General features: G+C 45.4%; 1 protein-coding gene and 1 non-coding gene across 2 annotated transcripts in view; both read right to left on the bottom strand.

Annotated features, from left to right (window-relative positions):
• The window catches only part of LOC126150881 (homeobox protein aristaless-like), a 1,095,272-nt gene that overhangs the window by 216,778 nt on the left and 851,451 nt on the right, over positions 1–27,043 (bottom strand). Inside the window, exon 4 of the mRNA XM_049915905.1 lies at positions 7,115–7,160. Coding sequence (XP_049771862.1) covers positions 7,115–7,160 — 46 coding nt within the window. The remainder of the gene's footprint in view (positions 1–7,114; positions 7,161–27,043) is intronic.
• Positions 369–443, bottom strand: Trnat-ugu (transfer RNA threonine (anticodon UGU)). Its single transcript has one exon. It is a non-coding gene; the product is annotated as a tRNA-Thr (tRNA).

Genomic DNA, 27,043 nt, shown 5'->3' with positions numbered 1-27,043 from the left:
TTGTTAGTTGATCCGTTTACTCTCTCTCTCTTTATTTATTTATTTATTTATTTTTTATACGGAGGGTTACTAAACCCTCTGACCGAACACTCTGAGCTACTGTGCGGCATCGGAGCCACCGAGGGCGCAGAGGATAGTGCGACTGCAAGGTCTTATCACTGGCACGTCCCCGTGAGACCTGCAATCTCAACCTATACTCCACACACTTCATTCTTAGTGCTCCTACCATTATACCCATTACTCGCGGCAGACAATCCACCGAGTCCATTGGTGACAGAGCAGCTCTCTGGAATGAAATTACAATTAAATCAATACCGTTAGCTGCTGACAGGCTCTGGTATATATCAACGGGGACAGTTGAAAATGTGTGCCCCGACCGGGACTCGAACCCGGGATCTCCTGCTTACATGGCAGACGCTCTATCCATCTGAGCCACCGAGGGCACAGAGGACATGTTCGAAAGAATAGATGCCATCTTCATGTCGTTAAAGCTAACCGGCTGATGACCTTCTTCAGTGCGGATGTTCACCAATCGCCTGAACTCTTACGGGACTCGGTGGATTGTCTGCCGCGAGTAATGGGTATAATGGCAGGGGCACTACGAATGATGTGTGTGGACTGTAAGATGAGAATGTGGGTCTCACGGGGAGCGTGCCGGCGATAAGTCCCTGCAGTCGCACTATCCGCGGTGCACTCGGTGGCTCAGATGGACAGAGCGTCTGCCATGCAAGCAGGAGATCCGGTATTCGAGTCGCGGTTGGGGCACACATTTTCAAGTGTCCCCGTTGATGTATATCAACGCCTGGCAGCAGCTAATGGTATATATTTAACTGCACCTGTGCAATGTCCTCAGTATGATGCAAGAGTGAGTAGTAGTCAGAAATGCTTTCGGCGTAATTGTGAGAGTGTTCTGTCGGACATAAATGAAATCCAACGTGCGCAAATTGTTGCTGCTCGTATGGTGGATGCTTCCGTAACCACGGCAGTCAATGTCATTGGTGCCTGAACAGGCATCGTATCGAAGATTTACACCACATACAGGTGAAGCGGAGAAACATCATCCTCCTACCCATAATGCGGACGACAGTGTGCGTTCCGTGTCGGAGCGTCCTTGAAGACGATTGTGACTAAAAATAAAGAGGTCACCAGCTGCCACAGTCACTGCAGAATTCAACTTTGCACTCGTGGACCTGCCAGCACCAGGGCAACAAGAAGGGAGGTGCAGAAGCTGAGGATTGCACGTCGGGATGGAGTTTTAAAGCCACGGATCAGTGATATGAAGCCCGTGATAGGAAATCATTCCGCTGAAGTAATAAATCATGGACTCTGGATAATGAAGGAATAACATTTGGTCGGATGGTCTTGTTCTCACTGTTACTAACACCTGGCTGAGGTTAGATCCCAAGAGTGAAATACGGCAGGGTTTCGGTGACGATCTGGGCAGCCATATCATGGTATTCCATGGTGGCTCTGCAAGGTCGCATTAGTGCCACTTCGGTTGATCAGGTCCGTCCCACAATACGAGAGTAATCCCAAAGTAAGGTATCCTATTTTTTTGTAAGTACATAGACCTGTTTATTTCTATAGTGGTTTACATCATTTTACAGCTTGAACATTTAGCTATTTTTCGACATAATCACCACTTCTGTCGATGCATTTTTGTAGACGCTGTGGCAGTTTTTGTATGCCCATGTCATACCAGCTCGCCGCCATGCTGTTTAGAAAGTTATCAACCTCTTCTTTCACCTCGTCGTCGGAGCTGAATCGCTGAGACCACAGTTAACGCTGACAGGTACTGTGGGACTCTGAAAAAAGTCAGACAGGCAATTCAGAACGGGAGAAATGTTGAGCAAGGGCGTACACATTCTCCATGACAACGCTCGCTCACACATCGCTCGCCAAACCGTTGCTCTCCTGCAACAGTTTCAGTGGAACATAATCACCCACCCACCCTACAACCCTGATTTGGTGCCCAGTGACTATCACCTGTTCCCTAGGATAAAAGAACATTTGGCCGGAAAGCGAGGTGAAGGAAGAGGTTCATAACTTTATGAACAGCATGGCGGCGAGCTGGTATGACATGGGCATACAAAAACTGCCACAGCGTCTACAAAAATGCGTCGACATAAGTGGTGATTATGTCGAAAAATAGCTAAATGTTCAAGCTGTAAAATGATGTAAACCATTATAGAAATAAACAGGTCTATGTACTTATAAAAAATAGGAGACATTACTTTTGACTTTTGTGGTTACCCTTGTACAATGTTTGTCCCCAATGGTGATGCTGTGTTCCAACACGACAGGGCCCCATCCACACAGCTCGTATCATCGATGACTGGTTTTGTGACCACGAGGATCGATTATCGCATCTGCCCTGGCCATCACATTCACGAGATCTCAACATTATTGAGCATTTCTTGTCTACTTTGGAGAGAAGGGTGCGCGGTCGGTATCCACTCCAGTCATTGTTCCCTGGTTCCCTGATCCTGGCATTACTTTCCAGGAAGAACTGCCTAATATACCCTTTAAAACCCTACAGTACCAGTATTTACCCATTCAGAGACGACTGGAAGCTGTTTTGAATGCTAACCGTTTTCCAGAACCGTATTAGCCACGGTAATGTATTGTGTTTTTGATTTTTTCGTATTTTTGTCGCGCACCTGCATATTACGAAGCAAGGGTGAAATGATATACCCTCTTGAGCCCACCCTCTCCTCCAAAACCAGCCCTTATTAGCCATCATGAAAGGTGCTCTCAGTCCCATGAAAGGTACTCTCAAGGTCTCCATTTACGTCTAACGTAATTTTTGTGCTTTCGTATAGGCGTCTTAAGGTATTGATTAAATGTAGTGGGCACACTCTTTTATTCATTATGCTCCTTAGTATCTCTCTATTATGTAATTTTATCAAATGCTTTTACCAAAGCAACATACGCGAAGTGGGTCTTTCGATCAACTTTGCATGTTATTCAGTAATCTGTTCCATACAAAATGCTTTGTCTGTTGTCCTTAAACTTCTGACCACAAAGTAATTATTATTGCGGATATCCGCAGATACCCACGGATATCCGCGCACCTCTTATGATAAGTGGTCGCCATATGAGAAGGCACGGCGACACGGTTGACCTTGCGGAGGTGGGAGTCAGTGGCAAGAGCTGAGCAGAGCTGGCAGCAACCGCATTAAATCACTCCGGCCTGTGTCTCGAGAAACGGCGAAGCGGCGAGCACTGCTGCAGCACTTGTGACGGGCAATTACGGCGTATTTACGTTCATTTGCCGACAGCAATTAGACTTGTCCCGCGGCGTCGCCGGCGCGGCTGGTTTTTTTGTCGCCGTGGGCCGGAATAATTGCTTCATCATTAGCCGCGGCTGGGCAGCCGAGCACGACGCGAGCGTTCGCCATTACTCTGCGCAATTAAGCAACTCCTGCGCGCCGCCTCGCGAACGTTTGTGGCGCTATAAAACACCGGACTCGCCCTTACTGGCCCCGTTTTCGATCTTTGTTCAATTACGACGGACCGGTTCTGCCGATGTCGTGCGAATGTGTATTTGTGTGCGTGTATGTCACAGCGAAGATACTGATTCGAAGTGTGGCGCTTCGGAACGGGGCCTTCTTCGTTAACGAGCAAGTGATTCTTCAAGCAGTTTTCTTCCAAGCTGAACAAATCCGTCTGTGGTATGGTTGACATACAGTGAACAACGTTCAACAAAATATTTTTTCATGTTAAAAGAATTTCGTGTTAAATGATGCACGCGAGAAAAACATTGTACTTCATAATATTATTGAAGCAATAATTCTAATGGCAAACAACAAGGAAAAACGATGTTCTTACAAAGAATACCACTCATCTCAACTCATACGTCATTTTCTTTTAAAAGGGTACACTTTCCTGTGAAATTAGCTGATAGTATGACAATCAATAAGTCGCATGGCCAAACACTTCACTTTTGCAGAGTTAATTCGAAGGAACCATGTTTCTCACATGGTAACCTCTACTTTGCATTTTCACTTGACGGACAAGGAGAAAATTTATATGTGTATGCACCACACGACAAAGCATCTAATATACACTACTGGCCATTGAAATTACTACACCACGAAGATGACGTGCTGCAGACGCGAAATTTAACCGACAGGAACAATATGCTGTGATATGCAAATGATTAGCTTTTCAGAGCAGTCACACAAGGTTGGTGCCGGTGGCGGCACCTACAACGTGCTGACATGAGGAAAGTTTCCAACCGATTTCTCATACACAAACAGCAGTTGACCGGCGTTGCCTGGTGAATCGTTGTTGTAATGCCTCATGTAACGAGGAGAAATGCGTTGCATCACGTTTCCGACTTTGATAAAGGTCGGATTGTAACCTATCGCCATTGCGGCTTATCATTTCGCGACATTGCTGCTCGCGTTAGTCGAGATCCAATGACTGTTAGCAGAATATGGAATCGGGGGGTTCAGGAGGGTAATACGGATGACAGGCATCTCATCCGCATGGCTGTAACGGATCGTGCAGCCACGTCTCGATCCCTGAGTCAACAGATGGGGACGTTGCCAAGACAACAACCATCTCCACGAAGAGTTCGACTACGTTTGCAGCAGCATGGACTATCAGCTCGGAGGCCATGGCTGCGGTTACCCTTGACGCTACATCACAGACAGGAGCGCCTGCGATGGTGTACTCAACGACGAACCTGGGTGCACGAATGGCCAAATGCCATTTTTTCGGATGAATCCAGGTTCTGTTTACAGCATCATGATGGTCGCATCCGTGTTTGGCTACATCGCGGTGGACGCACATTGGAAGCGTGTATTGGTCATCGCCATACTGGCGTATCACCCGGCGTGATGGTATGGGGTGCCATTGGTTATTCGTGCCGGTCACCTCTTGTTTGCATTGACGGCACTTTGAACAGTGGACGTTACATTTGAGATGTGTTACGACCCGTGGCTCTACCCTTCATTCGATCCCTGCGAAACCCTACATATCAGCAGGATAATGCCCGACCGCATGTTGCAGGTCCTGTACGGGCCTTTTAGGATACAGAAAATGTTCGACTACTGTCCTGGCCAGCACATTCTCCAGATCTCTCATCACTTGAAAACGTCTGGTCAATGGTGGCCGAGAAACTGGCTCGTCACAATACGCCAGTCACTACTCTTGATGAACTGTGGTACCGTGTTGAAGATGGATGGGCAGCTGTACCTGTACACGCCATCCAAGCTCTGTTTGACTCAATGCCCAGACGAATCAAGGCCGTTATTACGGCCAGAGGTGGTTGTTCTGGGTACTGATTTCTCAGGATCTATGCACCCAAATTGCGTGAAAATGTAATCACATGTCAGTTCTAGTATAATATATTTGTCCAATTAATACCCGTTTATCATCTGCATTTCTTCTTGGTGTACCAATTTCAATGGCCAGTAGTGGAGTATGTATGTATTGTATTCTGCCTTACGGCAGCCTCTTCCACTTTTGTCTGTATATAGTGTATAAGAATGTAATTTAATGTAAAGACTTTACGTGTAAGTTATTTGTCCGATAAAAAATGGAAACAGAAAGTCTTTCACCGCCCCACTGTACCGTATCACGCCGCTAGGGAAGACAAAACGAAACGACGCAGCCCATTGAGAATGTGTCGATCTCGAAACACAACGGCAACGGAATATTCGAATTAATGCTGTGATTCATAGTCTCCTTCGTGGACAGCCAAATACTCTAAGTTTTCAGGTAAGACAACGTAGGGCTGGTATGAGTCGAAATTAATTAAGCATCGGCCTTTTTTTTTAGAAATGTAGACGTAGTTTCTTTTTCTGTGAGTATTAGGCAAATTTAATATATATTAGCCAAAGGATGTTTTATTCAGTGGGGTTCGTGCAAAAATATTGCATCCGACGCGTTGCCTAGTGGAAGACCTAGAAAATACTACTTGAACGATAACGCGAAACCTTGTAAGTTACTGTTCCACAGTGTGATCTACAACTCCACCAACAAAGTTTCAGAGTTGCTAAACAAGAAAAATAGACTAGTAAACATGAGCTCTAACATGTTCATCTTAGATACTGTGATACACAACTCTTCTACTGCAAGCTGTTTTCTTTTCATACTTTAGGAGTAGACAGAACAAGCCAAAATAAGGAAAAAAGTGCAGTAACCATAGGTTCTAAAGTCCATACATTAAGAGCTATGAGCACCTATTCAGTAGAATACATGTGTTTCACAGTAGCGAAGATTAACAAGTGGTAAGACATACGTTTTAGAATGCATGTTTACCAGACATTTATTTCTTGTTTTGGTCCACACTGTCACCTCTGAAAGTTAGTTGGTGCAGTTCTGTTTAACTCTTTATATTGCCCGATGTGTCTTATCCTTACGTAGTAGTAAAGTGTATTTCGCCAGTCTTCTGAGAATTCTCATACTTCCAGTTCTTATTCTTCACGCCTGCTGCTTTATTAATGTCCAAAACCCACACACATAAGGAAATGTTTGACTACCACTACTTAATAACATTTAAAATCAATCTTTCTAAAGTTAATGTCGACTGCGCAACACAGCTGTGAATTTTTTGGAACATTCCATCACTTTACGGCGGACGTGTACATAAAGTTGCAACTGAGGTCTAAGAATTTGTGAAGCTCTTGTGGTATCTAGTTGTTAATTACTGTCTTAGACCACAATTACTCACTGACTTTGAGTGGTATATATTTGTGTTTCTCGTAGAGTTATTTGTAAGGTTTCCCTGTGCGCCTAGCAGAAGCAGGTAGAAAGTCCGCTGGAAACAAAGCACATAAGAGTTTCTGATTTATTCTATTTCAGGAGCAAGTAATGTTACCACTGAATCTATTTCTCCCTCCCTCTCTCTCTCTCTCTCTCTCTCTCTCGCTCTCTCTCTCTCTCCTCCCTCCCTTTCCGTGTGTTTGTGTATGTGTGTGTGTGTATGAGAGAGAGAGGGAGAGAGAGAGAGAGAGAGAGAGACACGTACAGAAAAAGATAAACAGAACGAAAGGAAAGGCAAGCAGCTAAGATTGGCACATTTCAATATAGCTCCGAAAAATCCTCGAAATACGCCAAACGCGCAAAGAAAAACCCTTTTAATAAACACTAACTCACTTACTTGGATGCGTGCTTCCGTCAACCCAATTTTCATCGCTAGCTCCTCCCTGTAACAAAGAGACGAGACGCGTTTATAAGTAATACTGCACCAATTTACTTCTGTATATTTTACATTCTGTGCAATGAGGGCATACACTGAACCACAATTGATTCGTTCCAGTTAAAACAAAAGAGAACTTACTTTCTCATCCACCACAAGGAAACAAAAGAAGTGATAGTACGTTAAGGTTCAAAGTCTTGTCCAAGTCGTTAGAAACGGGAAACATGTTCAGACTGGAGAAGGTTGAGGAATTTAATCAGAGGTGGTCTTGCTGAAGAGGTAATTATTTTGCAGTCATGTGGAGAAACCATAGCAAACCTAAATGCCTATGGCAGCGCTGCTATTTGAACCCTGTTGTCGTCCAGTGTTCTAACGATGGTGTTTCCGTAGTCTGTCGAGTTATTTAAGAGTCATTTATTCATTACATGCTTAGCGCCTTCTGTTTTGCTTGCGAAGACTGTACGCTCTGCGCTCTGCACACTTTTTTTTCCTTTAACTGAAGTTTTATGTTGTTCACGAATTGCAAAATCTTCTCGGTTTTTCACGCTAATTAAGGTCATAGAAGCACGATCTTTTCTTGTTCAAATGGCTCTGAGCACTATGGGACTTAACATCTATGGTCATCAGTCCCCTAGAACTTAGAACTATTTAAACCTAACTAACCTAAGGACATCACACAACACCCAGTCATCACGAGGCAGAGAAAATTCTTGACCCCGCCGGGAATCGAGCCCGGGAACCCGGGCGCGGGAAGCGAGCTCGCTACCGCACGACCACGAGCTGCGGACGACGGTCTTTTCTGAGTGAACTTCCGACCAAAAAGCAATTCTGGTAGTTGGAGAAGGAAGGTCTTGTTAATCCTGCCCTTTGACTACTTTCGGTGATATTTCCATACCCTAACACGTATATCTTTAGACGTTAGATACCAGTTACCACAGACCTAGCTTTAAAACTGTTTTAATATAATTAATTATTTTCATACAAGTTTTCATCCCCTATTTCACAACGTTAGGGGTTGAATTTCCAAAGAAGACTGAAACACGTATTTGTTTATTTCCAAGGAAGAAAATTCATTCACAATTAAATAGATTCATAAAAAATTTTATCCCCTACTTCATCCATTTAGCGGTGCAATTTGGAAAAATCCCTTCTTAATGGATGTCTACAGCATAAGATGAACACCATCCCCAAATTTCAAGTTTCTCTCCTCAGCGGTTTGGGCTGGCCGCGATGAGTCAGTCATTTGGTTGGGTTGTTTGGGGAAGGAGACCAGACAGCGAGGTCATCGGTCTCAGCGGATTAGGGAAGGACTGGGAAGGGAGTCGGCCGTGCCCTTTGAGAGGAACCATCCCGGCATTTTTCTGGAGCGATTTAGGAAGAACACAGAAATCCTAAATCAGGATGGCCCGACGCGGGATTGAACCGTCGTCCTCCCGAATGCCAGTCCAGTGTCAGTCAGTTAAGACATTTCCTTTTATATATAGAGGTAAAGAGGAGATTTTCCTCAAGGAAGTAACTCTGAACACGGAGTGATGACTAAAGTGTCATATATTTTAGCAGGTTTTCGGCAAAGTAGAATCTGTGCTACTTCTCGTTCAATGACAATCATACAAATGGGGATATCATTTACACACATCAAAAAACGTTTTGCATTACCCCGGTTCACAGAACTCCTGAAGATAGACGTTGACTGTGGATATTCTATCACAGACACAGTCCCGTTGACTGTTCAGAGATGTAAACAACCATGCATGAGCAGCGCCTATTAGACGGAAGAGGTCCGACAGCCTATCAGTTCTACTCATTCCACCGGGAAGGAGGTACACGGCTCATGTTGTCTGTAGTTCAACCATGCCTAGACGGTCGATACCGCGGTTCGATCGCGTGCGTAATGTTGGTTCGTGCCAGGAAGGGCTCTCAAGAAGGGAAGTGTCCAGGCCTCTCGGAGTGAACCAAAGCGATGTTGTTCGGACATGGAGGAGATACAGAGAGACAGGAACTGTCGATGACATGCCTCGCTCAGGCCGCCCACGGGCTACTACTGCAGTGGACGACCGCTACCTACGGATTATGGCTCGGAGGAACCCTGACAACGCCACCATGTTCAATAATGCCTTTCGTGCAGCCACAGGACGTCGTGTTACGATTCAAACTGTGCGCAGTAGGCTGCATGATGCACTACTTCACTCCCGACGTCCATAGGCGAGGTCCATCTTTGCAACCACGACACCATCCAGACCGACCCAGATAGGATCAGCAACATGCCGAATGGACCGCACAGGACTGGCATCACATTCTCTTCACCGACACGTGTCCCATAGGCCTTCAATGAGACAATCGTCGGAGACGTGTTTGGAGGCAACCCGGTCAGGCTGAACGCCTCAGACACACTGTCCAGCGAGTGTTGGGATCGCGTTATGTGGGGCCAACGTACGCCGCTGGTAGATAGAAGGCGCCGTAACGGCTGTACGATACGTGAATGCCATCCTTCGTCCGGTAGTGCAACCATATTGGCGACTCATTCGTCATCATGAACGACAATCTTATGAATGACTTTCTTCAGGTTAACGACATCGCTCGACTAGAGTGGCCAGGCATGAACACTATCGAACACTCCTGTAATAGATTGAAAAGGGCTGTTTATGGGTGACGTGACCCACCAACCACTCTGAGGGATCTACGCCAAATCGCCGTTGAGGAGTGGGACAGTCTGGACCAACAGTGCCTTAATGATCATGTGGATAGCATGCCACGACGAATACAGGCATGCATCAATGCAAGAGGATGTGCTACTGGATATTAGAGGTACCGGTGTGTACAGCAACCTAGACCACCACCTCTGAAGGTCTCGCTGTATGGTGGTACAACATGCAATGTGTGGTTTTCTTGAGCAATAAATAGGGCGGAAATAATGTTTATGTTGATCTCTATTCCAATTTCCTGTACAGGCTCCAGAACCCTCGGAACCGAGGTGACCCAATTTTTTTTATGTGTGTATTTAAAGGTACCGTAACATAAAAAACTAAAACTAAACTCCTCCCGAACAGGCCATGAAGGCCCAATGGCACCGACCGACCGCCGTGTCATCTTCAGCCCACAGGCGTCACTGGATGCGGATATGGAGGGGCATGTGGTCAGCACACCGCTTTCCCGGCCGTATGTCAGTTTCCGAGACCGGAGCCGCTACTTCTCACTCAAGCAGCTCCTCAGTTTGCCTCACAAGGGCTGAGTGCACCACGCTTGCCAACAGCGCAGACCGGATGGCCACCCATCCAAGTCCTAGCCCAGCCCGAAAGCGCTTAACGTCGGTGATTTGACGGGAACCGGTGTTACCACTGCCGCAAGCCCGTTGGCACCGTAACATAAGACGAACAATATTATCTCTTTTTGCACTGAATGTAATTCTGAAATTCATTCTCCAAATGTTTGCAGCACTGATACTCGACTCTGTAGCTGAACATCGACCTAAATTACTGCCACTCGAACTGACAGCGAGTTTCCGTTTAATGAGAGAAATGGAACAGAATCGACGCAACGTCGCGAAGACAAAAGACGGGCTACTAATGTAGCAATCCCCTGGTGCTGGCCACGAAGCTAGGATTTTATTTCTCGTGCATCGCTCTTCGAAAAAATCTTTGCTTTTAGCAGATGAGATAGGGACTGAGAAATAATTGATAGTGAAAACTGATACGGGTGAACGTACACGATAATGGAAGGAAAACTGTTCTAGAAAACATCTGTCCGCAAATGAGCAGTTTGCGAGGTAACCGCAAATGTGTGTTTACAAGTCGTCACTGGCTTCAGTATGAAATACTCTCTTGCTTACTACAAATGGATTTGAAATGTAATCTTATCGATTAAGTGTCCATCTAATTTGGCTCAAATTTCACCCATGATCCATAGTTCAGGAACGCGTTACACGCCCGGTGGGGCACCGGAATATTTTGCTGCTCGCTCAATACATGAACGGTAGGCTGGAATATCGATAATACGGGTACGAAGTACGCATACTCCACCAAGCACTGCACGGCGGCTTTCTGAGTAGTTATGTACATGTGAAACTAGGCTGTTCTAAGAGACGTTCAACCATAAACGTATTTTTTTCTTCATTTTTCCTAATATGTTACAGAACCTGCATTTTGCTCTACACGTGACAGAAAATAGTCGAAAATGCTGGATGCTTTTCGTGTTATCCACCCATAAGCTCCCTATAAAAAAGTTAAGCATCCAGACGACGTGGTCGAATGTCAATGTAAACTCATACGCATACACACTTTCGGGGGATATGTAAATGGATAGAGTTTCAGTTCTCTGTGACATGGAGAACGACCGCCAGACTCACTGCTGTTGCCTGCCGAGAAGTGGATAGACAAGTTTTGTAATGTACACTTTCATTGTTGTCAGTGAGTTTGACAGAGAAGGTGCGTTGCGGTTTTTTTTCTAATTTTCAGTCGTCTGATGTAAGTTAAATCATTTATATCATTCTTGTTATCTCACTTACACGTAGAGTAATACTTTTTAAAATATCGATATTTAAACAAGGTATTTTGCTTAAAAACGTAGTTCCGGTATGATATTTTCACCTGTGAATCATTAGGGCTGACATGCTGTTCCATCGGGAAAGAGTAGTCGCACTACTCGCCGGGAAAAGCGGCCAAGGCGTTCACCCAGTAAGAGTTACTTGCTTCCACGTATCACTCACAATACTGCAGATCCGACTGACTTCTAAACTATGTTGTATACAACGCTATCATCCATCAGTGCGTCCCTTTTTTTAAATTTTGAATTAATTAATTCATAGTATTTAAAACCGCCTCTGTTCCGTTATACTTGACCTGATACAAATATCCGATTACAAATGGTGTGCTGTAGTCGATTGATATTGCTTCAGATACTAGGGCGTCAAGGTGTCTAAAAGTATGTCCGGAAATCACGACAGCCGCGCGGGATTAGCCGAGCGCTCTTAGGCGCTGCAGTCATAGACTGTGCCGCTTTTTCCGGCAGAGGTTAGAGTCCTCCCTCGGGCATGGGTGTGTGTGTGTTTGTCCTTAGGATAATTTAGGTTAAATAGTGTGTAAGCTTAGAGACTGATGACCTTATCAGTTAAGTACCATAAGATTTCACACATATTTGAACATTTTTTGAAATCACAACAATAAACAAAGGACCCTGTCGCGATTCTACTGGCCGCATAATTCGCTTTGGTAGGGAAAAGTGGTCACTGGGTAAGCCTACAGAAAAATGAGTATAATGCCTATAAATTATTTTCTTTTTCACTTAAAATACACTCCTGGAAATTGAAATAAGAACACCGTGAATTCATTGTCCAAGGAAGGGGAAACTTTATTGACACATTCCTGGGGTCAGATACATCACATGATCACACTGACAGAACCACAGGCACATAGACACAGGCAACAGAGCATGCACAATGTCGGCACTAGTACAGTGTATATCCACCTTTCGCAGCAATGCAGGCTGCTATTCTCCCATGGAGACGATCGTAGAGATGCTGGATGTAGTCCTGTGGAACGGCTTGCCATGCCATTTCCACCTGGCGCCTCAGTTGGACCAGCGTTCGTGCTGGACGTGCAGACCGCGTGAGACGACGCTTCATCCAGTCCCAAACATGCTCAATGGGGGAGATCTTGCTGGCCAGGGTAGTTGACTTACACCTTCTAGAGCACGTTGGGTGGCACGGGATACATGCGGACGTGCATTGTCCTGTTGGAACAGCAAGTTCCCTTGCCCGTCTAGGAATGGTACAACGATGGGTTCGATGACGGTTTGGATGTACCGTGCACTATTCAGTGTTCCCTCGACGATCACCAGTGGTGTACGGCCAGTGTAGGAGATCGCTCCCCACAGCATGATGCCGGGTGTTGGCCCTGTGTGCCTCGGTCGTATGCAGTCCTGATTGTGGCGCTCACCTGCACGGCGCCAAACACGCATACGACCATCATTGGCACCAAGGCAGAAGCGACTCTCATCGCTGAAGACGACACGTCTCCATTCGTCCCTCCATTCACGCCTGTCGCGACACCACTGGAGGCGGGCTGCACGATGTTGGGGCGTGAGCGGAAGACGGCCTAACGGTGTGCGGGACCGTAGCCCAGCTTCATGGAGACGGTTGCGAATGGTCCTCGCCGATACCCCAGGAGCAACAGTGTCCCTAATTTGCTGGGAAGTGGCGGTGCGGTCCCCTACGGCACTGCGTAGGATCCTACGGTCTTGGCGTGCATCCGTGCGTCGCTGCGGTCCGGTCCCAGGTCGACGGGCACGTGCACCTTCCGCCGACCACTGGCGACAACATCGATGTACTGTGGAGACCTCACGCCCCACGTGTTGAGCAATTCGGCGGTACGTCCACCCGGCTTCCCGCATGCCAACTATACGCCCTCGCTCAAAGTCCGTCAACTGCACATACGGTTCACGTCCACGCTGTCGCGGCATGCTACCAGTGTTAAAGACTGCGATGGAGCTCCGTATGCCACGGCAAACTGGCTGACACTGACGGCGGCGGTGCACAAATGCTGCGCAGCTAGCGCCATTCGACGGCCAACACCGCGGTTCCTGGTGTGTCCGCTGTGCCGTGCGTGTGATCATTGCTTGTACAGCCCTCTCGCAGTGTCCGGAGCAAGTATGGTGGGTCTGACACACCGGTGTCAATGTGTTCTTTTTTCCATTTCCAGGAGTGTATTTGACGTGATACATTATAATATGCAGATTTAAAATATATAAACAAAAAAAACAAACACCGTCCAGGCCGTGAAGGCCCAACGATACCGACCGACCGCCGTGTCATCCTCTGCCTTTAGACATCACCGGACGCGGATATGGAGGGGCATGTCGCCAGCACACCGCTCTCCCGGCCGTTGTCAGTTTTCGTGACCGGTGCCGCTACTTCTCACTCAAGTAGCTTCTCAATTGGCCTCACAAGGGCTGAGTGGACTCCGCTTACTAACAGCACTCTGCAGACCCGGACGGTGATCCGTCAATGTGGCAGCCAAGCCCAACTGCGCTTAACTGTGGTGGCCTGGTGTGAACGGGTGTTACCACTGTGGCAAGGCCGTTGCGCATCAATAATCAAGGTTTGGTGAAAATTCAGTTTGCCTTTGAACGGCCACTTCACCCCAGTTTTCCCTAGCATTGTTCGTGTTCAGTATTATTACCACGTCTGGTACGGTATATGAGGCGTGTGAACAGCATCATTGGTTGAGTGACGTTTGTGAAGGACACGAAGATGCGTCTAGCTCGTGTGGGACTGTGCTGTCAGAACCTGACAAAGTTTAAAAGGGGCCTCATTGGGCATCTCCATTTGTCCAATTCGTCGACTCGTGCAATATCCACCTTCGTGCAGCATTCGGCTATGACAGTGGCCCGCTGTTGGACTGCGTGGGAAGAGAGGGCAGGCTCGTAACGCCGTCAAGGTTGCGGTTCACCATCTCCGATTACCACCAGTGAGAATCGCGCTATTGTGCACCAGGCGTATTATAATCCCTCCACATCTCCACCTGTCCTTCGGGAACAAGTAGTAATTTCGGTGTGTCATCCTGCACCACTGGTCGTACAACAATAGCAGCCAGCTATGAAATTACCGTCCAGTGCGAAAGCTGCCGTAAGCACCACAACACGAACTGCTGCATCTGGGTAGTGACGTCCTCGGAAGGCACGGACAGTGATGAATGGCGGTTGTGCGCTACCACATATGACCATCGTCGTGGAGTATGGCGGCGACCTAGGGAGAGACCCCATTCTTTCTAAGCCTGGAGAAGCACAGCGGTGTTACCTCTGGTGTCACGGTGCGAGGAGCCATCAGGTGTGACCTCAAGTTAGGCCTGCTAGTGATTAGGAAACATCCTGCATTTCTCATGTGTTACTTTTCATGCCAAATTATCGTAGAGCGATTTTTTAACCGACAAAGCTTCTCCAAAAATGACAGATGTCTCGATGAACTGTATGCGTGATCTTCAGGTACTCCCTTGGTCAGCAAGATCCCCAGATCTGTCCCCAGCAGAACACGTGTGCAACCGCCTTGGAAGTAAACTCTGCTCTAGCGTCAGTATCCAGAATATTAAGTACCAGTTCCTACAGTATAATGTTTCCGCAGTTGCGAATATGGACTACAGTCAGCTGTAGAATGGAATGACGATAGTGAAAATTTATGCTGGACTGGACTAGGATCCAGATTTCCCACTTATCGTGTGTGGTTTTTTTATTATCAGAGTGACATGGTACTATCATGAAACTTCAGTAGACTGTACTCAAATCATCATGTAATATATGCTGAAAATGGGGAAAAAATTAAATGAGAACAAAACAATAAAAGAAGGAGAAGGAAAGAAACGAGAACATAGCCGAAAAACCACCACCAAGCTTTCGTGATACATATAAAATATATTATATTTTTTAGTTTTTTGTTGAATTTTTTGTTACATATATTAGTTTTTATATAGAATCTAAAAGTAGAAATGCAAACGGATCAGATTATATTCTAAATAGCAAACTAAAAAAATATTTCAATATGATTTCAAGGAGTGTATACGCTCATGTGCACATATACTTCATCTATTCACATTTTACAATAGAACTGGAGTAACACTAAGTCAAAACACTAAACGAAACGAGCAGGAAAACTTGGAGAGAACAAGCCGAAGCAAATCAGATGGGAAACATAGTAACAAGGAAAACACTTATCATCAGAAAAATGAAATTAGCCAACACCTTGCCGACGGGAAACAAGATTCAACATGTTGGCGAAGAGGTCTCGATATCGAAGCATTCGCAAGCATAAGCATGTACTGCATGAAGTTCATGTGGTTTCCCCCCCCCCCCCCCCCCCCCGCCTTCTACAACACAATGTACGAAGTGTCCCTGTAACGACAGAATGTTATGGGTTTTCCAGCGTGGAAAGAAGGAAGAATCTGGTCGCAAGATGATGTCCTCAGTGTATAAGGTCTCAGAAGATCTAGTAAGGAAGGCCAAGTGCGTCCTAATCTGCCATATGACCTCCACAAGTAAAGTGATGTCGAATCGTATCTGGAGACGTACAACAACTACGTAACTAGTTACTGCCCGCCATCCATGTGGAGCACGTGTTCATCTCACCGCGGACCTCTGGACTGAGCCACACACTACTGATTTCATCAGAGTGTAGGGGCCTGGAGATGGCGTTGACGCAACGTTGAAACTAGTAGCGAAGTAAATAACAAATTTTAACTACAGCTGGAAGAATTTCATTTTTAATAAAAGTTTTATTTGAAAGTCACTTGACCGGTGTCGACAGATAAATACGATATTGCAGTGCCTGTGTCATTCCGAATTGTCCGCCCCAGTAGCTGAGTGGTCAGCGTGACGGATTGCCGTCCTCCGGGCCCGGGTTCGATTCCCGGCTGGGTCGGAGATTTTCTCCGCTCAGGGACTGGGTGTTGTGTTCATCATCATTTCATCCCCATCCGGCGTGCAGGTCGCCCAATGTGGCGCCGAATGTAATAAGACCTGCGCCAAGGCGGCCGGACCTGCCCCGCGAGGGGCCTCCCGGCCAATGACGCCAAACGCTCATCATCATCATCATTCCGAATTACCATGTAAAGTTCCTTTTCTCCTCTCTCTCAAGCAATCTTCAAGAACTTTGTAACATTATGTGATTGTCTTATCATTTTAAATCATTCACTAATCGAGCAGTCGCTCGGCAACAGCTACAGTTAGCAAATAATGTTGCGAGAATGTAAAAGGTGAACGACCTGTGACGTAACTTGTTTATTGTCGAAGCGCCGTCAGAGATGCAGTGAGTTATTGACTTTGAAAACCGCGGCGCGAAAAACAGACAGAAGAAGAACACTTTTACACATTTTTTTTTTTTTTTTTTTTTTTTTGAGGTACGAGATATTCTCGATGAACAGTTACTCATTCTTCTCTTGTCTCTTGTGTCGGACGCGCATATCTTGCCGCCGTATTATTATCGTTAAAAATAATATTGTTTTTGTGAAAAGTGAATGTGTAATACTAAAAGTGCCTAGCAGTAGATTTATTGTGCGACGTGTATGTGAAAACGTCGAAGGAATTGTTTTCATTAAGAGAAGTGCCAGTCAAAACGGCATCCATGTTAAATCCGTCATTGCAGTGTAAGTTTGTCTATTACTTGCCATAAATTCAGAGTTAAATGGAAATGGTGTATGGACTATTCATTTACTATAGAATCTATGTCTCACTTCTTCATGAAATTATTTAATTTTCTATATGTTTCTGCCAAATAGAGAGTTCACAGTCACGAATTCTTTCGTCGAGTTCGGACGGAAGTTGCATGCGGCGAAATATTTTCTCCGCGGCATATTCTACTGGTAAATGCATGATAAACTACGGTCCCTTAGGAAATTCATGTTGAGCTATCCAAAATAATTATATTTTGAATAGGCATTTACTCTCCTATGCAATGCAACTTCCGACTGATCAGACGATCCAACAATAAATAGCCGCACACGGTCGGGGTTCGCAAATATGTTTCCACCGCTGATTATAGCTATATGTTACAGCACAAAAGTAAACATATTGTTATAATTAGCGACTACGAACGGGGACATTTATAACTGTATGTTTATGTATACTCATTACGTAAACATATCGTTATAACTTCCTCTCGGGATGAAAATGCGCTCCGAACATGGCTCGACGAGTTCTTCGATTCAAAACTGTGTGATTTCCACAGTCGTGGAATCGTTGACAGATTGTTGTAACACCACATTGGGCCTAATATCATGTAGGGCCCCCCGCGAGCACCCAGAACTGGCGCTACACAACGTGGTATTGACTCGACTTATGTCTGAAGTAGTGCTGGAGGGAATTGACACCATGAATCTTGCAGGGCTGTCCATAAATCCGTAAGAGTACGAAGGGTTGGAGATCTCTTCTGAACTGCACGTTGCAAGGCATCCGAGATATGCTCGATAATGTTCATATCACGGGAGTTTGGTGGCCAGAGGAACTGTTTAAACTCAGAAGAGTGTTTCTGGAGTCACTCTCTAGCAGTTCTGGACGTGTGGGGTGTCGGTCGCATTGTCCTGCTGAAACTGCAGTCGGAAAGCACAATGTACATGAATGCTGATCAGACAGGATGCTTACGTACGTGTCACTTGTCGTCTAGCATCAGAGGTCTCATATCACTCCAGCTGCACACGCCCCACACCATTACAGAGCCTCCATTAGCTTGAACAGTCCCCTGCCGACATGAAGGGTTCATCGATTCATGAAGTTGTCTCCATACCCATACACGTCCATCCACTCGATACAACTTGATAGGAGACTCGTCCGACCAGACAACATGTTTCCAGTCATCAACAGTCCAGTGTCGGTGTTGACGTGTCCAGGCGAGGCATAAAGCTTTGTGTCGTGCAGTCATCAATGTTACACGAGTGGGCCTTCGGCTCCAAAAGTCTATATCGATGATGTTTTGTTGAATGGTTCGCACGCTGACACTTGTCGATGGCCCAGCATTGAAATCTGCAGCAATTTTACGGAAGGGATGTACTTCTGTCACGTTTGAGCGATTGTCTTCAGTCGTCGTTGGTCCCGTTCTTGCAGGATCTTTTTCCTGATATTCTCGGTACACTCATCAAATGGTCGTACGGGAATATCCCAGCTCATCGCTACCTCGGAGATGTTGTGTCCCATCGCTCGTGCGCCGATTATAACATCACGATCAAACTCACTTAAATCTTAAGAAACTGCCATTGTAGCAGCAGTAACCGATCTAAAACTGCGCCAGACACTTGTTTTCTTCTATAGGCGTTGCCAACCGCAGTGCCGTATTCTGCCTGTTTACATATTTCTGTATTTGAATAAGCATGCCTATACCAGTTTCTTTGGCGCTCCAGTGCATTATCGATTACTAAAATCTGTGTTACGTGTATCTGTTGTGTCCTTTAAATTTATGGAGAAGCGCTACGAACTTCTGCGCCAACCGTATGTACGCGATACCCCTTCGTTTTAAGAACTCGACGTAGCGCAACGGACGTGCACATTGGTTGATAGATTTCTGCAAGGAGGGTGCTGTGTGTTCCATGGCCACAGTCAAGAATCCAGAGCTTGCTGCTGTCGGCGGTCTAACAGTTCTGCCATTATGCTGATCACCACGGCCCCAGAGGTTGAAACTTACCACGAGTTCGTACAATTGTTTGTAACGTTAGTCGTTCTGAGTGGTTGTGTTCCGTATACTCGTCCCAACTGCCGTTGAGCTCAGACAACATATACTGTTACCAAATTTTAAATTTGCCTTTCATTGCTCCAACGGCAATCGTGACATCATTTTATTTATCTAGGAACTTGGTTATGCTTGTATGCCATATTTAACTGACCTCTGCTATGAGAATACACCCAAACAAATGTCTCCGTTACAATGGAAATTCTGAAGATATTACTTACGTAATAATTACTGTAGTTACTGATGTGTGCGTACGTTTTGCGGCAACATTTACACAACCTACCACTAACATTTGCAAACTCGAGCGTCAGATTACTTTGCACAACAAACTTTAACTGGGAAACTCTGACTGTCGATCCATTGTACTTGGACTGTACACGACATGAGCTCACAGAAATGAATCTCAGCTGCTGAACAATTCAAACAATATGACGTTATTGCTCGGACGGAACCTGTCAGACAAGGTAAACTGTTTCCGCAGGAACCTATACTCCGTAAACAAAGTCGTTATTTTGAGGAAAACACCGATTACGGAAGACAAGTGACTTGTAGCCGAGATAGGGAACCGAGTTCGCATTCACCTTCGCAAATTATTCACTGAGTTATTTCCCGGTTGAGTCGCCTTGGCGGGTAGACTTTTTATCTCAGCAGCCTTAAATATCTCGTTAGAAAATTACCGGGCAAATTGCCGAACCCAGATGTAAATTCCGATACCGTCATTTCGAAGCCGCGGTGTCTCATTTCTAAATCTGATTTACCGCTTGTTACTTTATCCCGAAAAGCCACCGTGTCCCCGCCTTAAACGAAAAATACTTTGGCGGCTCCGTCATCGTTAAACTTTCAGCCGGTAATTAAAGATTCAAAATTATTGAACAGCCATAACTTCATGATTATTTAAAACGCATAAAGCAGCTGAGTTAATATGAGCATGACACAAAACATGCCTCACCGCCTATGGGCAATGTTTTTCTTATTAGGGCTGCAGCGGGGGCAAAAAAAGTTTCTCTCCGGGGAAACCGGTTTCGCCACCGCTGCAGATTAAGCGTGTTGTGTTGTCGAGCGACGACTCCGGAGAAGAGAAAGCAGAATGGTGGGGATGGGTGTGGGAAGGGGGAAGGGGGTAGGGGGGGGGGGAGATGACGAAATACGACGACCGTGGACGCGGAGTCGGCCCGTTGAGGCCCCAGGCCAACGGAGCTGTCATATAAGTCAACAAGTGTTCCTAAGAGCCGAATCAGCGATCAAGACGCCGCCACAGATTCCAGCGTAATGGGCTTCCGTCAATTACTCCCTGTATTCGATTACCGGCTCGCCTGCCAGTTGTTAGTAGACCGGAAAAGTATGGCCTCGCCTGTCCATTACGAAACACCAGTACCAGATGCTGAATTCAGAGCATTCTGAATCTGGATAGAACTGCTAGGGAAATGTTAAAAAAGACTACATTACAGAGAAATATAGTGAAGCGCCAAAGCAACTGGTACAGGCATGCGTATTAATACATAGATATGTAAGTAGACAGAATATGACACTGCAGTAGAGGATGCCTACATAAGACAAGTGTCTGGTGCAGTTGTTGTATCGGTTACTACTGCTACAACGGAAGGTTGTCAAGATTTAAGTGAGTTTTAACGTGGTGTTATAGTCGGCACACGAGCGATGGGACACAGCGTCTCTGAGATACATCTACATGTACATTTATACTCCGCAAGCCACCCAACGGTGTGTGGCGGAGGGCACTTTACGTGCCATTGTCATTACCTCCCTTTCCTGCTCCAGTCGCGTATGGTTCGCGGGAAGAACGAATGTCTGAAAGCCTCTGTGCGCGCTCTAATCTCTCTAATTTTACATTCGTGATCTCCTCGGGAGGTATAAGTAGGGGGAAGCAATATATTCGATACCTCATCCAGAAACGCACCCTCTCGAAACCTGGCGAGCAAGCTACACCGCGATGCAGAGCGCCTCTCTTGCAGAGTCTGCCACGAGTTTGTTAAACATCTCCGTAACGCTATCACGGTTACCAAATAACCCTGTGACGAAACGCGCCGCTCTCCTTTGGATCTTCTCTATCTCCTCCGTCAACCCGATCTGGTACGGATCCCACACTGATGAGCAATACTAAAGTATAGGTCGAACGAGTGTTTTGTAAGCCACCTCCTTTGTTGATGGACTACATTTTCTAAGGACTCTCCCAATGAATCTCAACCTGGTACCCGCCTTACCAACAATTAATTTTATATGATCATTCCACTTCAAATCGTTCCGCACGCATACTCCCAGATATTCTACAGAAGTAACTGCTACCAGTGTTTGTTCTGCTATCATATAATCATACAATAAAGGATCCTTCTTTCTATGTATTCGCAATACATTACATTTGTCTATGTTAAGGGTCAGTTGCCACTCCCTGCACCAAGTGCCTATCCGCTGCAGATCTTCCTGCATTTCGCTACAATTTTCTAATGCTGCAGCTTCTCTGTATATTACAGCATCATCCGCGAAAAGCCGCATGGAACTTCCGACACTATCTACTAGGTCATTTATATATATTGTGAAAAGCAATGGTCCCATAACACTCCCCTGTGGCACGCCAGAAGTTACTTTAACGTCTGTAGACGTCTCTCCATTGATAACAACATACTGTGTTCTGTTTGCTAAAAACTCTTCAATCCAGCCACACAGCTGGTCTGATATTCCGTAGGCTCTTACTTTGTTTATCAGGCGACAGTGCGGAACTGTATCGAACGCCTTCCGGAAGTCAAGGTAAATAGCATCTACCTGGGAGCCTGTATCTAATATTTTCTGGGTCTCATGAACAAATAAAGCGAGTTGGGTCTCACACGATCGCTGTTTCCGGAATCCATGTTGATTCCTACGAGTGTTCCGCGAATATCAGGAATTCCGTAAAACATCGAATCTCCGGCATCGCTACAGCCGGAAAAAGATCCTGCAAGAAGAGGACCAAAAACGATTGAAGAGAATCGTTCAACGTGTCAGAAGTGCAACCCTTCTGCAAATTGCTGCAGACTTCAGTGCTTGGCCATCAACAAGTGTCAGCGTGCGAAACATTCAACGAAACACCATCGATATGGGCTTTCGGAGCCTTGATGACAGTCGTCCAGTTATTTGATGGTAATTCGTTTTGTCAAATAGTTTCCAGTTCCTTCATTTCAACCAGCTCATCTGGTTGAACAGAAACCTGTTGATGGAAGTTGCTGAGGTACCTTAACCATCGTTTACCATTTATTATTACAGCTACGTCGTTCGACAGTCAAGACTGGACAGACTGCGTCAGCGTCACAACGATAAGATTACACAAGCATTATATACAAGAACAAATTAGCGTAAGTATGCATAATAATACAAGAACAAATTTGCATAAGTAGAGAATACCAATAACATATAGAGTGAGAACTTTTTAACAAATACATGTTCACTTCATTTCATATAGTAATGCATTGTTTCGGCAGTCTAGTTTGCTGTTTCGCTGTCAAAGAACTCATTTAAATTGTACAGGATTATTACAAATGATTGAAGCGATTTCACAGCTCTACAATAACTTTATTATTTGAGATATTTTCGCAATGCTTTGCACACACATACAAAAACTCAAAAAGTTTTTTTAGGCATTCACAAATGTTCGATATGTGTCCCTTTAGTGATTCGGCAGACTTCAAGCCGATAATAAAGTTCCTCCCACGCTCGGCGCAGCGTGTCCCCATCAATGAGTTCGAAAGCATCGTTGATGCGAGCTCGCAGTTCTGGCACGTTTCTTGGTGGAGGAGGTTTAAACACTGAATCTTCCACATAACCCGACAGAAAGAAATCGCACGGGGTTAAGTCGGGAGAGCGTGGAGGCCATGACATGAATTGCTGATCATGATCTCCACCTCGACCGATCCATCGGTTTTCCAATCTCCTGTTTAAGAAATGCCGAACATCATGATGGAAGTGCGGTGGAGCACCATCCTGTTGAAAGATGAAGTCGGCGCTGTCGGTCTCCACTTGTGGCATGAGCCAATTTTCCAGCATGTCCAGATACACGTGTCCTGTAACGTTTTTTTCGCAGAAGAAAAAGGGGCCGTAAACTTTAAACCGTGAGATTGCACAAAACACGTTAACTTTTGGTGAATTGCGAATTTGCTGCACGAATGCGTGAGGATTCTCTACCGCCCAGATTCGCACGTTGTGTCTGTTCACTTCACCATTAAAAAAAATGTTGCTTCATCACTGAAAAGAAGTTTCGCACTGAACGCAACCTCTTCCATAAGCTGTTGCAACCGCGCCGAAAATTCAAAGCGTTTGACTTTGTCATCGGGTGTCAGGGCTTGTAGCAATTGTAAACGGTAAGGCTTCTGCTTTAGCCTTTTCCGTAAGATTTTCCAAACCGTCGGCTGTGGTACGTTTAGCTCCCTGCTTGCTTTATTCGTCGACTTCCGCGGGCTACGCGTGAAACTTGCCCGCACGCGTTCAACCGTTTCTTCGCTCAATGCAGGCCGACCCGTTGATTTCCCCTTACAGAGGCATCCAGAAGCTTTAAACTGCGCATACCATCGCCGAATGGAGTTAGCAGTTGGTGGATCTTTGTTGAACTTCGTCCTGAAGTGTCGTTGCACTGTTATGACTGACTGGTGTGAGTGCATTTCAAGCACGACATACGCTTTCTCGGCTCCTGTCACCATTTTGCCTCACTGCGCTCTCGAGCTCTCTGGCGGCAGAAACCTGAAGTGCGGCTTCAGCCGAACAAAACTTTATGAGTTTTTCTACGTATCTGCAGTGTGTCGTGACCATATGTCAATGAATGGAGCTACAGTGAATTTATGAAATCGCTTCAGTCATTTGTAATAGCCCTGTATAGTGGTTTTTGGCGTAGATTTTGAAACATCTTTCCTCTAAATTTCACTGCAAGGACTGCATTTTAGTATTCAGATGGTCGAACATTTTAATAGCTACTGCTGGAAAACTGTCCCTTGTCATGGAGAGTCTACAGCTTGGGATGCCTGTGTTTTCCCCATTACGCGTGTTATAATTATGGACGTCACTCCTGTTGGTGAATGTGTCATGATTTTCTTTCACATACATGAGACAGGTGAACACACAATGACTGAAACTTGTCATCACTCCTAGACGTGTGACGACGAGTTTGGAGTGGTCCAGTTTTCTGCCTGGTTTTGTGATCCTTACTGCTTTTTTGTGGTAGTAGTATAGTAGTAGTAGTAGTATTTTCTTGCTGCCCGTAGTGACACCCCATGATAACAAGCCATAAGTGATACAACTGTGGCACAGTGACTAACATACTGTCAGCAGATATTAATCAGTTATCACATGCTTCAGTTTTCACAGGAGGTATATGAATCGTGACAGTTTATCACACACATGTGCAGTGTATTTTTGTCAAGTGAGTTTACTACCCACCATGAACCCCAGAAGCTCCAAAGTTCGTGCACTGGTTAGTTGTCCTTTGTCACTGAGGCTACATACCGTTTTTTGCCTTTTTTCTTCACTTTTTTTCATTTTGTTTACAACAGACCATTCCTTTATGGCATTAAACAAAGCACCTACTTCTTCTTGAGCCTTGCTAGCATCAATGCCTTTCGAGTACAGAGTTGTGTCATCTGCGGATTGCAAGTACTCCTCCTGACAGCTTAAATTATTTTCAAGACCTTGGAACGGGAGGGGACCCAATACCGATCACTGTGCCACACCGTATTCCAACTTCTGTTCGCGTGATAGTGCTCCTTGGATTGACACAATCTGCCTTCTGTTTTCCAAATACCATTTGAGAGTTGTCAGAACAGTGCCTCCAACTCCATATTTACAGAGCTTGCTTAGGAGCACCGTATGACAAATGCAGTCAAACGCCTTTGTAAGGACGCAAAGTATCAGTGCCATAGATTCTTTTTTCTCAAAACTGTGTTTTGCCCCAGCAACTAGATTTAGAGTTGCTATTCATGTAGATTTGCGTTTCCGGAAGCCATGCTGAGCGTCTGTGAAGAATTCATTTATTTCAAACTAATTTGATATGTAGTCTTTCACTGCAGACACATTGACTTTAGCGAAGACTGGAATTATTGAGACTGGTCTGAAGCTTGCTACCATGGCCGGCTCGCCCTTTTTTTATAAACTAGCACTTTCCGTGCAAGTTTCAGTAATACTGGCAATACACAAGCAGCGAAACACTTATTAATTATCGCAGTTAATTGTTCAGTAACATCATAGATAATTTTCTTGAGGGCACTAGTATACATCCCGTATACATGCTGACTGTCGGAAGATTTATAAGATTTTACAGTCCTTATTATTTCATTTATTTGTAATTCCCTCCACGTCACCATGGTGCACCTTTTGTCAGTTATTACAGAAGCTGATGTTGTTTTGTTTTGTGGACAATACTGCTTGTGCTATCGAAAGTGTTGCAGTAAATTATGAGAAGAGGAATAATATTTCAAGTTTTCCTACTTAGTCTGTGGCCAGACTTCGTTTTTTTTTTCATATAATTTACTGCATGTTTAACGATCTGTTTCCTAGTTTTCAAACCATATCGTGCATTTTCTAATTTCAATCATGTGGAAACATGAACCGTTCCATATTTCAAGCAAACATCGTTTTCAGCAAGGAAAACTCAAAGTATGAAACTTCCTGGCAGATTAAAACTGTGTGCCCGACCGAGACTCGAACTCGGGATCTTTGCCTTTCGCAGGCAAGTGCTCTGCCATCTGAGCTACCCAAGCACGGCTCACGCCCGGTACTCACAGCTTCTTCTACACAGCTTTTCATATCAGCGCACACTCCGCTGCAGAGTGAAAATCTCATTCTGGAAACATCCCCCAGGCTGTGGCTAAGCCATGTCTCTGCAACATCCTTTCTTTCAGGAGTGCTAGTTCTGCAAGGTTCGCAGGAGAGCTTCTGTAAAGTTTGGAAGGTAGGAGACGAGATACTGGCAGAAGTAAAGCTGTGAGTACCGGGCGTGAGTCGTGCTTCGGTAGCTCAGGTGGCAGAGCACTTGCCCGCGAAAGGCAAAGGTCCCGAGTTCGAGTCTCGGTCGGGCACACAGTTTTAATCTGCCAGGAAGTTTCATATCAGCGCACACTCCGCTGCAGAGTGAAAATCTCATTCTGAAAACTCAAAGTAATAGTAATGGCTGACAAAGAAAATGACGCAAAATATAGGCTTAAAATTAGTTAATATGGAATGAAATGAGCGTATGGCGTTGTTGGCCCATTCGGGGAAGTTGGGCCGCCGAGTGCGAGTCTTATGCTAGTCGGCGCCACACTGGGCGACTCGCGTGCCGGTGATGAGGATCAAATGATGACGAGGACAGCACAACACCCAGTCCACGAGCTGAGAAAATCATCAACACGGCCGGGAATCGAACCCGGGTCCGCTGCAAGTGAGGCAAGTACGTCAGGCGGACAAATTAGTCAGAGGAAACGGAGGATGTGCAATAAAAAAGTTAGTACTTTACAAAACAGTAAAATAAATATTGGAAAGCACAGAAACGTGATTGTCCGCCAATGTCAGATGATTGGTAGGGAAAAGTCTCGGAAATATATGAAGCCTTTGCGTATCTGTTTAACATTACAATCTTTATATGTAATGTATTTGTATATTAAAGGTGATCAGTTATAATGAAAGAGCGATCATTGTCCAAGTACACTGAGGCAATTATTGTCCACACAACTGGACAGCAGTAAATA

The sequence above is a fragment of the Schistocerca cancellata genome, chromosome 2 (genome assembly GCF_023864275.1).
Source record: "Schistocerca cancellata isolate TAMUIC-IGC-003103 chromosome 2, iqSchCanc2.1, whole genome shotgun sequence".
Taxonomy (NCBI): Eukaryota; Metazoa; Arthropoda; class Insecta; order Orthoptera; family Acrididae; genus Schistocerca; species Schistocerca cancellata.
This window is presented reverse-complemented; position numbering and strand designations above follow the sequence as displayed.